At 37.2% G+C, this 16,164-nt stretch overlaps 1 protein-coding gene across 14 annotated transcripts in view; it reads left to right on the forward strand.

Annotated features, from left to right (window-relative positions):
• The window catches only part of ESRRG (estrogen related receptor gamma), a 486,133-nt gene extending 471,185 nt beyond the window's left edge, over nt 1-14,948 (forward strand). For all 14 annotated transcript variants that reach the window (XM_073338899.1, XM_073338902.1, XM_073338898.1 and 11 more), the window contains one exon: nt 11,296-14,948. In XM_073338899.1, coding sequence (XP_073195000.1) covers nt 11,296-11,540 — 245 coding nt within the window. In that variant the 3' untranslated portion in view covers nt 11,541-14,948. The remainder of the gene's footprint in view (nt 1-11,295) is intronic.
• Nucleotides 14,949-16,164: the final 1,216 nt, after the last annotated feature.

The following is a 16,164-nucleotide window of genomic DNA, read 5'->3' on the forward strand; positions in this document are numbered from 1 at the left end:
GTTCAGTTTTATGTAACCATGACCTTGATTAATGTAAATGCAACTATAGTAGATATCCTAGAGTGAAATGCAATTATAAGAATAATCATGTAGTAATTTGGTTTTAAATACATTTTGTTGTTGTCACATCTTCTTTCTTCAAGCAATTCTAGTGTTATTCAGATATTTGTTCTCCCAACTTAACATTAATGGACTCATATTATATATCTGTAGGGAAAAAAGATGAAGTACCACAAGGAATCTTACAGATTTCATATGTTTCTGGCTGATCTATCTTGTCTAAAAAGAATCCCATGTTAACTCTAATGTAAATAATAGACAATAAGGGGTTTCTGACATAGTATCTGTATTTAGTGATTTATGAGTCAATGTCATACCATTTTCATTGCTGGTATTCAGAGGCAGAAAAAAGAAATTGTGGATTTTCTTAACCTTGATTGGACTCTGTTTTTAATAAATACCACAAGCTCTTTCTGTGGACTGACAAATCTAAGTGTCATAAAATACCAAATCTTTCAATATTAAGTTCTCCTACAGTGTATGCCATTGATACCATTAAAATTTCACCATTTTCCATCAGTTTCTGTAGAATGGTATCTAAGATACCACCATTATTTCCTATACTAAGAACAGAGGGGAAATTTTGTATTTCAGGTAGCACTGTGTGGTAACTATTAGCAAGTTTTCACTTTGGAATGATGACCATTGTAGTTCTGCTTCTATAATTTTCTAGACATCATACTAAGTCTGTAATTCTCATTTAAAGAACAATCTTTTATAGGTATTGGTAAAAACAGAATGCATTTAAAGTCTGGGAAGAGTCTATAGTTTATCTACATAACAGCATAAATGTTTTCACATTTTGTACACACAGTTCAGCCCTGTGTACAGTCATGATTTCAGTAATTCTTTTTTGACCTGCAGTGCTTGATATGACATTCATCTAAATTAACAGCTTAGTTTTAAACATCTGGCTTGATTCAATAATAATTAATGCACTCTTTATGCTTTAATACCAGAGAAGAGACTTACTATTAATGGTTGTCCTATCAATATCACTGTTCCCTTCCTTCCTTACAAGCACACATAAAGACAGACAGGTACCTCAAAATGACTGCAAGAAAATTCCATGTGTTCAACTGTACACTGCTCAGTGGAATCAATCTGGCACCAGTGAGCACTTTGTTTACTCACACAGAAAAACTACTGTGAACATTTTCCAAAATATTCATGTTCCAATTAGTTTCTCAGATGTTAGGAGAGGTGAAATGTTTGCACAGTGTGTGTGTGAGTGCATATACACAGATTTACTTGTGCACACACACACACACACACATGCTTTATGGTAGCATGATGTGCTTTTGTGTATTGATTAATACCAAATAGAGAGATCCAGGAGAGCAGTTTTTTGGAATTGCTTAATCAGTAACAACCTCAACTAGACTGTACCTTCAGGCCAGAATTTTCAGAAAAGCTCAGCATCCACAGTGGGGTCAGACTTTTCCAGAATAGCTCAGCTCCCATTTAAGCACCAAAGGAAGTGACCAGCTTTTCAAGAGTTCAGCGGGATTGAAAAGCTGGCCCTTATTTAGGTGCCTAAATGGGAGTTGAGCCCTGAAAAATCTGAGCACTATTGAAAATTTGCCCGTACATCTCAGCACTGGGTGCATAGTTGCTCCATTTCAGAGGCAGCTGAGGGACCTTTCCTGCTCCCCATTATGACCAGTGTTCTCCTACTTGATCTAGCCCTAAAGAAGAGCTCTTTTAATACCCCCCATCCCAAAAGAGAGAGAGAGAGAGAGAATCAAGGAGTCTGTTATACATCATAAGACAGACAAATATTGATATGAATGAAGTTACACACCCACTTATGCCAGTGGCAAATTTGGCTCATATCTAGGATTTAATTTGTCAAACTTTACCTTCACCTAAATTACATACTCTGACCAGAGGCTTGTTAGTGTTAAATAGTGTTCCTATGTAAATGTTAATTGGAAGAACAATATAAATTTCCTATTCCATGGAATCTATATCTTATTTTAGGCCCAATTTTGACTGTAGCTATATGGTATACTGAAGCAGACTATATCTAATTTCTAGTGAAGCCATCTTTTATAGTTGTATTTTGTCCATTGTATTATTATTTCCATTAGCATTGAAATTAGTTTGTAGATTACATATAAAATCTGTATTGATGTCATTGTTACTATACTAGTATTTCTTTTGCTTATATAAATAGCAAAATATGTGGGACACCACTTTAAAAAACATATTGGAAATTGCTAGTATTGTAAGCGTTTCCTGATACATGAATGCCTTTTCTGCCTCCAGTTCATTTTCCATGTTGTCATCTAGGTGTCATTCACAATTTGTAGAGATGTGTATGTTTGCCACCATTTGTTAGAATTTTATTATTTAATAGACTTTTCTCTGGCACTTCAGTCTAGTGTCCGAGCACCTCTCGTGTGTTAATGAGTTTTTCCTCATATCATTATGAAGTAGGCAGGCATTATCCCCATTTTACAGATTAGGAAACTGAGGTACAAAGAGGTGAAGTGGCTTGCCCAATCCTGTGGCAGCACTGGGAATGGAACCCCAAGTTCCTTACTCCCAGTCCAGTGCCTTCACTGAAAGAGACTATGATTCCTCTGCCAAGCTATATTAACCACAGTAGCAGAAATAGAAATGCTTATGTTCACCCGATTTTTCTACTGCAGAGCACAAGAACTCTCATTGGTTATTACAGCCATTACCTGTATCCTGCAGCGGAAGAACAGGACCCTTGATGTCATTCATGCAAATTTGTCTTTTTTTGATATCTTGTCCTATTACTCAGTCTTGCAATCTCCCCTTCTCCAGACACTTTGTACCTCTCCTTGGTAGATGTCCCGTCTGCTTATTCATTGTCCTGACCCTGTGCTTCCTTTTAGAATGTAGGTAAAAGAAAAGACAATTTACCTCCTTTTTAAAATTTATTTTAATCCCAAACTTACTGTTTTTTCATGACACCATAAATCCACCCCCCACCTTAATTACCATGAATTAAAGTATTTCTTGAATTCATTTTTACAGTCTGTGTGTTACACTGTCACCACCTTTAAAATATTCTCTCTACCGTACATCAAGGGTACATCTATATGGGGATAAAAACCCTGCTGCGGCTGGCCCAGGTCAACTGACTTGGGCTCATGGGATGTGGGCTGTGGGGTTAAACTTTGCTGTGTAGAAGTTCCAGATCCCAGAACCTGGGCTCCAGCCCAAGCCTAGAAGTCTACACAGCAATTATTCAGCCATGGAGCCTGAAGCCCACAAGCCTGAGTCAGCTCTATCTGGGCCGCATGTAAACCGTTTTAAGGATTCAGCTTTCATGTCTCTACTTGAAAGTAGACCAGATCAGTGCATTCCCTCTGTGTTGATTGAAATTCTGTTTTCTCTCCGTTTGTTATACTTGCCCTAGCTGTCCTTCTTGGGGTACCAGAACTTCTTTATTTGTTTCTCTTTAATTTCCCTTGTATATTCTGGCTGAGAAGTTCTGCTTCCCAATGTTATTATCAGATACAATCCTATCTTCAAACCAAGTATTCTGCTTGTCTACATTCCCATATCCAGCCTCAGGCCTGAGACTCAGGAAATCATCTTTATTCAGGAAGGATGCTTTATCACATACTCAAAATTAAGCACAGGTTTAAGTCCTAATAAGGATGGGCTGAAGCACGTGTTCAAGTGCTTTCCAGAAGTCTTAATGATGAAGATTTTTATCAGCAGACACCAGATAAACCAGGAATACAGTTTGTTTCATGGTTATAAAGAATCTCTTTCAACTTCTAAAAAATCTTTATTTTTTTACATTTTGGGGGCTATATTGCCTTTTTCTGAGTTGCAGTACTCATTAAATGAAATATAGATAATGCAGCGCGCAAACACTTTGCAAAGTTTGCAAGTTTCCCTGTGCAACTCTGTCATGCATCTCAATCCCAACATGCAGTAATTTTTCCGTTTCAGAACAGCGCACCCCTCGGTAGATACTGCAAATGGTGGAGATCTGTGCAATATTGTTTTGGTTCATTAATTTCAGTTAGAGAAGAGAATCAGGCCACCAAATTCATTTTATTTGAGACATAATCCAAATTTAGATTATGCTGTCTAGAGTTGCATTAAAAGCACTATAATTACTGTTCTACTTGTTCTTGATCTCATCAAATTCTGTCAGGATCTTACAACTGCTGAACTTGATTGTATCCATTTTTGACTTGTGAATTACTTAGTTATACAGAACCATCAGGATAGCCCGGTGGTTGCTTTCAGTCAAGTTTCTCCCCGTAGTTGTTGATGTTTTCTTCTGTATCATATCTTGTGAGCATCTGAATGTTTCTGATCACTGCTGCATAATCCCTTTAATGTTGCTTTATTCATGCTACTGTTTTCTTGCTTTAGATTGACTCTGTTTTTTTTAAATGCAGAAATGCTTCATTTGAGGTCCATGTGTTTCATCTCTTCCATGTTTTCTTCCTAGTGATATTAAATACATAAACAGTACAAAGTACCATTTTAGAGTGGTCTCTTTCCCGTCATTTTAGGTTCATGCCAAACATTTGCTAGTTTCCATGCTCTGTGGTGTGTCCCGGATTATTCCTGGGTGGCCAGATGTTTGTTTTCTGCATTTGAGATGAACTCTGAATTTTAAACAAGGTAGATGGTAATCTGAGTTGGTATCTGGACTTTGTAGTGTTTTTCTCAGATGAGAGATCTAGTTTTCTCTCTTTTCTGCACAATGATCTAATCAATCAGGTTTCTGTGGAGCTGATCAAAAGAGGTCCAATTGTATTTTCCCTTGCTGTGACGGGGAAACAAAGCATTTGCAAGGATAAGATGATTCTCAAAGCAGAGCTCAATGAGTCGATGTCCTAATTTGTTGATTTTACCTTATTTCATTGCAACACTCTGATCAACAACCACTTTCACCACTTCAGTGCTGAAATCCCTTGCTCTGAGCAGAACATAGTGTTTGACATAGTTTGACAATGAGTTCCCGTGCCTGGCTGTAGAAATCTTCAACCTCACCAATCTGTGCTGCTTTTTTGCAGGTCATTTAATATCAAAATCTGCATACTTCTGAATGACAACACATCCTCATGTCCCTGTTTAATTTAATTGTTAAATCTAGGCACTGGTTTGAAAGGATTTCACACCTGGGTGTTGATTTTTACCATTTCCCTTTGGAATGGCAATTGTAATATGTCCAAGGGGGGTCTACTAGGAAAATGATTTTTCTAATCTTATTTTCACAGGTTCACTTTCCTGGCACAGGTAGAGCATTTAAAATGTTTATATTTAACATCGAACTATTTATTATGTTATCTGATATATTAAGCCTTTCTGGGTGTCTACATAGCCTCTGTGTTCCCTTAAATTATAATAATTCTTATTGACCTCATCATCACACTCACATAGACAGGATTTGTCAACGATACATTAATCTTTTCTGGATTCAGTTGTAGTTTCTGTATCTGCCACTTTATATTTAGTGAAGCTATTTCTTTTTACTTTTGGGGGGCCAGTGCAACATTCCAGACCATTTTCCTTATTTCCAGAAACAAATGCCAGCCTGATTAAGATCTACATTCATTTAATACCCGGAATGAGACATAGAACCAAACTGCAAGGCTGGAACATGAAGGATCTTAGTCGAGATTAATACTTTCCTGAGCAGTCTGCCAGCTGAATCATGGTCTAATTAAAAAGCACAGATTTAGTGAATTTGCATTTAAGTGTTAGCAGACTCTCGGATGAGTAAAACTGAAATCATTTTGAATCTTTTCTCTAAATGGGAAGTTAAATTATAGTAATTCAATTAAATCATTTTAAAATCTTTCAAGCTAAATCAAAGCCTTTATAGAAATCTTAATAGCTGTTTGTGAAAATATCTCTGCTATTTGTTCTCACCTCATTTCCTGTGACATACTTATATGTCTCCCAAGGTGCAGCTGCCCAAACTCTGGCCCATGAACCACTGGCTGCCTACAGAGTACACGCAGGTGGCCCTTTGGAGAGTTGGCTGGTCACTTTGTTTCCCACTGCCAAATTGATTTAAAAGACAGCAAAAAATACATTGCTACTATTACTTTTCCATGTAAGCAATTGCTCTGTATACCCCAGGGATGCTGTATGATCATCGATGGGAAAGGAGGGGAGCCACAAGACAATCCCTCTCTTACATTGTAGTCTGCACTGTGAAGAAGTTTGAGAACCTGGGGTGTAACAGCTATGTCATGTCACAGATTCTGATTCGCTTTCCACCTTCATTTTTTCTGTCTGTGTTTTTTTTTTTTCCTTCTCATAATCAAATTCAGTGTGAGGGAAAAAATGTACAGGCAGCAAGCATTCATAAAGTCATATGGCCAGAATTTAATCTGAGCTACACTGTTACAGATCTGCAGGATCACCACTGATTTCAATGAAAGTCTTCCACTCTTCTGAGGAAAATATTCCAAATCCATATATCTATGCAGACTGCCACACATCCCTTTGAAAATTCAAACTTCACATCTGCTGCATAAAACAAAAATCTACCCAGTTATGAATAATCTGGACAATTTTGCAGAGGGTAGAAATTGGCAAACATTTAGTGCCAATTTCTAGAATGTTATGGCCTCCTTTTGCTCCTCTAATGGCACAGAGAGGCTGGAGAACAGATAGATTTGGCAAGCTGAATTTCTCTGACATGGAAGAGCTCTCAGCTGGCACACAGCCAGAATACCCAGCTCCTACACCAGCTTCTAAGCATAGCCCTAGTGAGGGCATGGTGGGGCATAGTCTGCACACACTGTGATTTAGCAATCCATGGTTGATGGACAGTTCCTTGGGGACTGTTATTAGCCAGCAGAATTTAGAGCAGCCCCCACATTGCTCTAAAATTCCATTAGGAATAGCCTAAGCCCAGCCAGAGAATCAGGGATCTGTAATTAGAAACTTGGAACAGCAGAGAATCTGGCTGTTGAAATGCAGTGTAAATGTTTGCAAAGAAATCACTTTAAATAGAGTCCAGTGGATGGTCAAGAAGTGTTTGTTTATGAATGTTGAATTCAGTAGAGTACTCCGTGTCAGTAGAGTACTCCGTGTTTACACCGGTATAGTTAAGATCAGAACCTGTGTGTGTGTTTGTGTTATATTCTATACTCCGTGATTTACCTTTCATTGTCACAGGTAAATAGAATTAACTAATTAGTTCTATACTAATACTAAAGAGGTGAAAGTTGAAGTTGTTGTTACAAAAGTAGCAAAAAGGGCAGATTTGGATGATGGGAACAGTGCTGAAATTTTACTGATTTTCCTTTTTAAGTGTTTTAATCCTTACCCCCTTCTTTATATACTTTGTTTTTGTTTTTCCCTTTTTATTTTTTTAGACCTGACCACCTTGGTGCACGGTATCGTATCTCAGCGGTGTGTGCGTAGCATATCTAACTGCATGCTTCTTAGGGCATGTATTCTCTGAGACCTAGAATTATTAAACATGTAAAACCCCCATAGGATTCCATTATATGTCACTAACACGTAAACTGTCATCAGAATCAGTAAAATGTGCTAAATGATCCAAACTTGTCTATAATTGTCTGTTTCAGAGCAAGAGCTATAACTTTTTTTTTTTCAGTTTGCAGCTTTCTTTCAAGATGGAACATGAACCTTTCTTTGTTAACCTCTGTCAAGGTTCCTCCCCCACTCTGAACTCTAGGGTACAGATGTGGGGACCTGCATGAAAAACCTCCTAAGCTTATCTTTACCAGCTTAGGTCAAAACTTCCCCAAGGTACAAAATATTACACCCATTATCCTTGGACTGGCCGCTACCACCACCAAACTAATACTGGTTACTGGGGAAGAGCTGTTTGGACGCGTCCTTCCCCCCAAAATACTTCCCAAAACCTTGCACCCCACTTCCTGGACAAGGTTTGGTAAAAAGCCTCACCAATTTGCCTAGGTGACTACAGACCCAGACCCTTGGATCTTAAGAACAATGAACAATCCTCCCAACACTTGCACCCCCCCTTTCCTGGGAAATGTTGGATAAAAAGCCTCACCAATTTGCATAGGTGACCACAGACCCAAACCCTTGGATCTGAGAACAATGAAAAAGCATTCAGTGTTTTACAAGAAGACTTTTAATAAAAAATAGAAGTAAATAGAAATAAAGAAATCCCCCCTGTAAAATCAGGATGGTAGATATCTTACAGGGTAATTAGATTCAAAAACATAGAGAACCCCTCTAGGCAAAACCTTAAGTTACAAAAAAGATACACAGACAGAAATAGTTATTCTATTCAGCACAATTCTTTTCTCAGCCATTTAAAGAAATCATAATCTAACACATACCTAGCTAGATTACTTACTAAAAGTTCTAAGACTCCATTCCTGTTCTGTCCCTGGCCAAGACGACTACAGACAGACCCAGACCCTTTGTTTCTCTCCCTCCTCCCAGCTTTTGAAAGTATCTTGTCTCCTCATTGGTCATTTTGGTCAGGTGCCAGCGAGGTTACCTTTAGCTTCTTAACCCTTTACAGGTGAGAGGAGCTTTCCCCTGGCCAGGAGGGATTTCAAAGGGGTTTACCCTTCCCTTTATATTTATGACAACCTCTTATATACCTGTGTGCGTAGTGGTTTTTTCACATTGTCTTTTTTAGTAAGAGGTGTATTTCCCACATGCTGAAATTATCTGAGAAAACATGAATTAGTCGGAAATATGTATTTTATCTCTAGGATGGTAGTTCAGGTTCCTAGGCCTAATCCTGTAATTGTTACTCACTTGAGTAACCTTTACTCAAACAGATAATCCAATTAAAGTTAATAGAGCCACATGCTTCAACAAAAATTACTTTGATAGGTAAGAGTTGCAAAAATTAAACTCATGGCACACAGCCTGATAGACTGTTATCTTCTGTCGGATAAAACTGACAAATCAGGTTCTGTGTCAGCCATCAGGTATGTGATACTGCTTAATATAACAGAAGAAATAATGATATAAGTGTATTTTGGCTACTGGAAGACGTTTCACTTAGTCATCATTCCATCTGAAAAAAGAGTTTCGCTAAATAGTCAAAAATTAAAATCAGAGCTACAATGATATGAAAGTGGGTTTTAGATTTAATCCTAGAATATCAGGGTTGGAAGGGACCTCAGGAGGTCATCCAGTCCAACCCCCTGCTCAAAGCAGGACCGATCCCCAATTTATGCCCCAGATCCTCCCAAACGGCCCCCTCAAGGATTGAGCTGACAACCCTGAGTTTAGCAGGCCAATGCTCAAACCACTGAGCTATCCGTCCCCCCCTTCCCTCTTGAGGAAATGCTCTTATAATGCCATGGAATCACTACCCCACAATCAACCCTACTATAAGCTTGCACAACATCACTGATCTCCTTGAGTGTGCACCCATCTGCAGTAATGTTACATGTGGTTCATTCGCTAACTGAATAAGCAGCAAGGCCACAATTTGATTGAGTTAACCCCCATGATAAATACTATATAAGGCTGTGGTATTTTATCAGGCTCTTTTAAGATGGTGTGCCCATCTTTGTGTTGGTAACTGGAGGGGAGTGCCGATGGCTACTCTTCCTTTCACCACACTTCCTTTGACAACTGTCCTGGAGATCCAGCTGGTCTCCCCACAAAATCTAAGAATGCTTGCACACAAGTGCCTACCGTACTTCTGGTTAGAAGCCCTGGCAACGCCACTCATTCTACCTCAGAGAGTTGGGAGATTGATCTGGGATACCCCCTATCAGTCCACTGGTGATGGTATGTTGATACATGTTACAGAAGAAAAAATATTTCTTCCCCCCTTCATCTCCCAGCTGCTGAGAACAAGTGGCTATTAGGTCCCTGTGCTAAGTATTGAGTTGCCTTAAGTTTCAATCCTATTAGAAGATATAAGAAAGCAACTAAGAGCTAACATAGACAAAAAGAACAGGAAATTATTGTTTTATTATTATTATGTAACAAATTTCATCTCAGAAACAATATCCAGGCAATTTAGGAGCTAGGGAAGGATAATCAATTGCAAATGTTGTACCCAATCCCCATCATTGCCCTCAGGATAACATATCAGGTTCTCTCACCTTTACCCACTCTGAACCACTTCTTTCATGGACCACCTTCCCCCCCCAGAGCTCCCATTATTTATCTCTGACATTTCCTGCGGTATTTATAGTTAAAGGAAATAGGCATAGGATTAGGACTATAAATTTAAAAGACACCCATTTTGTTGCAATGCTTTGGCTTCTTGATTATATCTCCTTGTTTTGTATCTGTGCTGTTTGGGGCTTTACATTTGTTTGGACTGAATCTCCCTTTGTTGCCTGCAGCTTCCACTGCTCAAATCTTTCCAGGTCACTTGGCAGTTCAGTTTGGTTCTTCCTGTGTGTTATGGTTAGGTCTCCTATTCAAATCTGATAACAGCTGGCAAAGACAGATATAGAGTAACCAGGCAAGATGCAGAGAGGCATTTGGTTTTTTTGTTGATTTTTTTAAAAGATTAATTGGCAGAAGTAACTTTATAGGATCCAAACTTTCTGGGCAGGCTACATCTAGCAGGATATGTAAGTGTTAGGAGGCAGGGACAACTCCAAACGCCACTCATATGTGCTGTGCAGACCACAGTTTGAGAACCACTTCATTAGAATCTATGTAAGGATGACTGGCTGGGAGGGAAATTTCCTTGCTAGCCCATGAGGGAGGAAAGAAAGAAGTCACATGCACACACACATCTTCCTTGTGTCAGCCAGCGTGAAAGCCCAATGGCTCTGTTTTTCTGATCAATGGCATCTCAGTCTGTAACCATGGAGATTGCCATGGATTGGTGCCACGCTTTTTGAAGGGAACCATTCTTGCAGACCTAGCAATACGGGCTGTGACTGAGAGGGGCTCTGCCCTTTCATTACTATTATGTCTGTGTAGCTAGAAAAATGACTATATGAAATTATTTATATAGTTGCATAGATAGTTTTTAACTTTTTTTAGTTAACTTAGTTAACATAAACTTAGCACTTTTACAGATAGCAATTACATGTGTATAATTACACAAGGAGACCCAAATATTCCCCTGAAGGTCAACATAGAAATAAGTGGGTAATTATCTAGCTTATCCCTAAAACAATATGGAAAATACTATGTAAATCCATGCAAATCCATCAATAATTATGGTACCGTTACTTATTCCAGTGCAAGTTACAGTCTAGAGGAGTTACACTGTAATTCAACAGTCTGGCACCCTGAACTGAAAACTGATGTTGCTCCTTTGTTTTGCAGACTCAATGCACATAGAAGATGTTGAAGCAGTTCAGAAACTTCAAGATGTCTTACATGAGGCTCTGCAGGATTATGAGGCTGGGCAGCATATGGAAGACCCACGCCGAGCTGGCAAGATGCTGATGACTCTTCCACTTCTGAGGCAAACCTCCACGAAGGCCGTGCAGCATTTCTACAACATCAAACTGGAAGGCAAAGTCCCCATGCACAAACTTTTTTTGGAAATGCTGGAGGCCAAGGTCTGACTAAAGCATCATGGGCCTTCCCATCATGCTCATTGAAAAAAAGGGAAAATAAACAGGATACTAATGGCAAAGAAACTTAGTGTTTGATTAAGGAAAAAAATGACTGCACTGATATTTAGCAGCAAGACTGTGAAGCAGCTTTCAACTCTTTCTTCTGTGTCTATCTGATGCAGTTTTCCTTTTCCCTTTTCTCTGTGTTCCTTTTCTGTTCTTTTATTTCTTCCTTTTCCTTTTTTTCCCCCTTTGCTGCTGAACTTTTTAAAAGAGGTCTCTAATTGAAGAGAGATGGAAGCCAGGCCTGCCAAAGGATGGAAATCCATAATATGGATGCCAGTGAACTTATTATGAACTATAATGTCCCCAGTGACAAAGGAATCAAAGAAAGAACCATCATACCTTGCAGTACAGTACAACATGATGAACTGACTGAATGCAGTATTAGATTTCATAGGAGCAGTCTCTAATTAGACAACTAAGCAACGATGCATCGGCTGCTTCTTATCATTGCATTTTCCATCTAGATCAGTTACAGCCATTTGATTCCTTAATTGTTTTTTCAAGTCTTCCAGATATTTCTTAGGTTAGCTACAATGTAACTTTTTCAGGGAATAGTTTAAGCTTTATTCATTCATGCAATACTAAAGAGAGAGAGAGAAAAATACTGCATTTTTGTGCTGGCTTGAACAATGATGAACAATAATGAAGGACAAATGAATCCTGAAGGAAGATTTTTTTAAATGTTTTGTTTCTTCTTACTAATGGAGATTTTTTTGTACCAGCTTTACCACTTTTCAGCCATTTATTAATGTGGGAATTTATCTTACTAAAGCAATAGTTGAAGGGAAGGTGCATATTATCACGGATGCAATTTATGTTGTGTGCCAGTCTGGTCCAAAACATCCAGTTTCTTAACATGAGCTCCAGTTTCTAACTAAATGTTCACTGACACAAAGGATTAGATTACACCTACAGTATATCTGAGTAGTCTAATGTCAAGTACAAATCTATAAAGATGGTAGGAGAGTGTGACTGTACAAGTGTACAGTTGCTATGTGATTTCTAACTGATTCAGTTGTAAATGAATGAGATACTGCCTGTTACTTGCAAAATTATAAAGTTCTCACACAAAGACCTGTGAACCAATACTAGCTTAGAGGCAATAAGGCAAATGCCAATGTTTGCAAAATTAAGAAATCAGAGTAGTAGACTTCTGACCAAATTCAAGAATTTAACACTTCTACACTTTATTAATTTAGACTTTATTTTGTAAATTGCAATTTTTAACAAGTAGCTAAATCAATATATGTGCTTTTCAACCAGTATTGTCACAGCATGAAAGTCAGTCAGTTCCAAGACTGTTAAGAGGTGTAATCTAATGTATAAGCCAATTAGATGCCCCCAGAAAACTACAGTCGCTAAATAACCAATAAACAATAACCTCCATCCAATGCTATACCAATGTACCAGTGTTAGTAGCTGCTCCCTGTACTATGTGAACATCCTTATTCTATGTACACAGATGTAATTAAAATTGTAATCCTAACAAACAAAAGAAATGTAGTTCAGCTTTTCAGTGTTTCATGTTTGCTGTGCTTTTCTGAATTTTTATGTTGCATTCAAAGACTGTTGTCTTGTTCTTCTTGTGGTGTTTGGATTCTTGTGGTGTGTGCTTATAGACACAGGGTAGAATTAGAGACAATATTGGATGTACAATTCCTCAGGAGATTACAGTACTATATTCTATTCCTTACTGGTAATAAGGTTCTTCCTAGTAATAATTAAGAGATCGAAACTCCAAACAAGTACTCATTATGAACAGATACACATTGAAATCATAATATTTTCAAAGCAAGGGATAATTTCTGTAATAGTTTATTATAGAATACCAATGTATAGCTTAGAAATAAAACTTTGAATATTTCAAGATTATAGATAAGTCTAATTTTTAAATGCTGTAAATATAGCTTTTATTCAATCATCTCTCAGATGTTGTATTAACTCTCTCTGTGTTGTTGCAAAACTTTTTTGGTGCGGACAAGTTTCCAAAACTATTGCTACTTTGTGTGCTTTAAACGAATACAGTAGGCTGACGGTGCATCAGCCTTGTGCTAGAAAATACTGTGTATCTATCATTAGCTATATGGGACTATATTGTAGATTGTGTTTTCTCAGTAGAGAAGTGACTGTAGTGTGATTCTAGATAAATCATCATTAGCAATTCATTCAGATGGTCAATAACTTGAAATTTATAGCTGTGATAGGAGTTCAGAAATTGGCACATCCCTTTTAAAAATGACAAAAAAAAAACAAAACAAAAAAACCCACAACTCCTGGGAAAAAAGGTGCTGATTCTATAAGATTATTTATATATGTAAGAGTGCAAAAATAAAAAAGTTTATTTTCCAGATAGTTTGTGCAGGGTTTAAGTTACTACTGTTCAATTACAGTATATATATATATAAATATATAATATAAATGTTGTTTTTGCTGTATCACATTAAAGAACTTGGGCTTCAGGGTCAAAAGCCAATCAACTAAAAATACAAAACACACAAAAAATGGAGATGTGTTAAAGGCACACGGTGCAAACATGAGTTTTCATTTTTAGTCATTTTTTTAGAGCTGCAAAAGAACAAGTATCTCAAGACTGTAAAAACTTTAACTGAAATATGGCTAAAAGAACTGCACAGGCTTTATAATAATGTTCATCCTAAACCTAGCTGGAGGAGAGTTCTTTCAAGACCACTTACTTAATGTGAAGTGTTGGGAAAATTTCAAAAGGTGTCTGTTTTAGCCATAATGATTTAATTTCTATGTTTTTGCTTCATTTTTTTTTTAATTTTTTCTTATTTAAAGCAATATGATTGTGTGACTCCCAGAAGTTACACATTTGTTTCAATCAGATCAGATTGTTGTATTTATTCCACTATTTTGCATTTAAATGATAACACAAAAAAGATATAAAAAATTAAAACTGCTATTTTTCTTATAGAAGAGAAAATGGGTGTTGGTGATTGTATTTTAATTATTTAAGCGTCTCTGTTTACCTGCCTAGGAAAACATTTTATGGCAATCTTTTCGTGCAAAGATCGCAAAAGGAGAAAAAAAATTAAACTGCTTATAATAATCCAGGAGTTGCATAATAGCCAGTAGTAAAATAACCATGTCTATAGCTGTAGATGGGCTTCACATCTGTAAAGCAATCAACTGTATATTTTTGTGATGTGTATCATACCGTGTGCTCCAACCAATGTCCATTTGTGTAAATGTATTTATTTTATATTGTATATATTGTTAAATGCAAAAAGGAGATATGATTCTGTAACTCCAATCAGTTCAGATGTGTAACTCAAATTATTATGCCTTTCAGGATGATGGTAGAGCAATATTAAACAAGCTTCCACTTTTGATTGCTTTTATTTTATTTTTTGTGTTGTTTTTTTGTTTTTCGTTTTTGTTATAAGAGTGAAACAAATCAATAAGCATTACCTTTTGTTACTTCCATTCAAAGAGTAGCAAGCATTATCCCTTTTCCCTTAAAGTAGAGTACAAGCATAAATAAATGCTATATAAAGCCTTGTCAAAATGAATTCCAGTGTGGTACAAGACATTTTGCATACTCTTAAATATGCAAAATGTCTCATAGCACATTAGAATTCATTCTGACAAGCCTTTATATAGCACTTATTTAATCTTAAAGCATCTCCCCATCAACCTGCATTACTCAAAATCATTGCCTCTCTGTCAATGTCATAAAAGAAAACTTTCCCACTATTTTAAGATCATATTAATACCATCTAGAAGTAATTATTTGATTTCTCCATCAACAACTAAATCCATCATTCATTTCCTATGGAGGGGACTCCTTTTACATGTTCTGGGTTGGTTGGTTTGTTTGTTTGTTTGTTTAAAAAATATATTATTTGAACCAGCTTTTATGAATGGAAGTAAATAGTCATGGGAGCAATAATATAGATTGGTGTTAATGAAGAGCTCTGATAAGTCTTCAAGATCCAAAGGGGTTAAACGGCTTGGTTTAAAACTGACGGTAAACAGCCTCTCAGCCTCTCACAGTCTGAAAGGTTATAGCCCTTATTGCACAGGGTCAACCTGTGTTTCCTGTGGACCCTTCTGGAGCCATCTCAGAAGTGCTAATGTGTGCTTTTCTTGCTTTTTAGCCTATATTCTTGATAGCATTTTGTCATTGTATGTGCCCAACATATTTCTCACCTTCAGTGCTGGCCATTCTCTGGAGACTTTGGCTGATGACAAAAAGGCTACTAAACTGAATGGTATTCAGGGACAAGAATTGTTTTAGCCATTAAGACAAGCTATCAGGATAGCTCTTGGTATTTTTGTATTGTGCAATCTTTTAAGAAGTAATGTGCCATTGAAAGACATGGGAAGGGGGAAATGGTACCTTCTACATTTTAACAATTCTAGGAAATTTCTCCTTGAATAAAGGAATGACAGAAAGAAATCAAAATATTTTTAAGGGTGACAGTATATAAAACTTGTCCTGGCTTGGCTTTTATTATTTGATTTTTGAGTTATTGCACACTTCAGGAGTATAATGCATCATCACAGCCTAAAATGGAGAGCAGCATTGTTTATAAAATATCAT

Source organism: Lepidochelys kempii, chromosome 3 (genome assembly GCF_965140265.1).
Source record: "Lepidochelys kempii isolate rLepKem1 chromosome 3, rLepKem1.hap2, whole genome shotgun sequence".
NCBI lineage: Eukaryota > Metazoa > Chordata > Testudines > Cheloniidae > Lepidochelys > Lepidochelys kempii.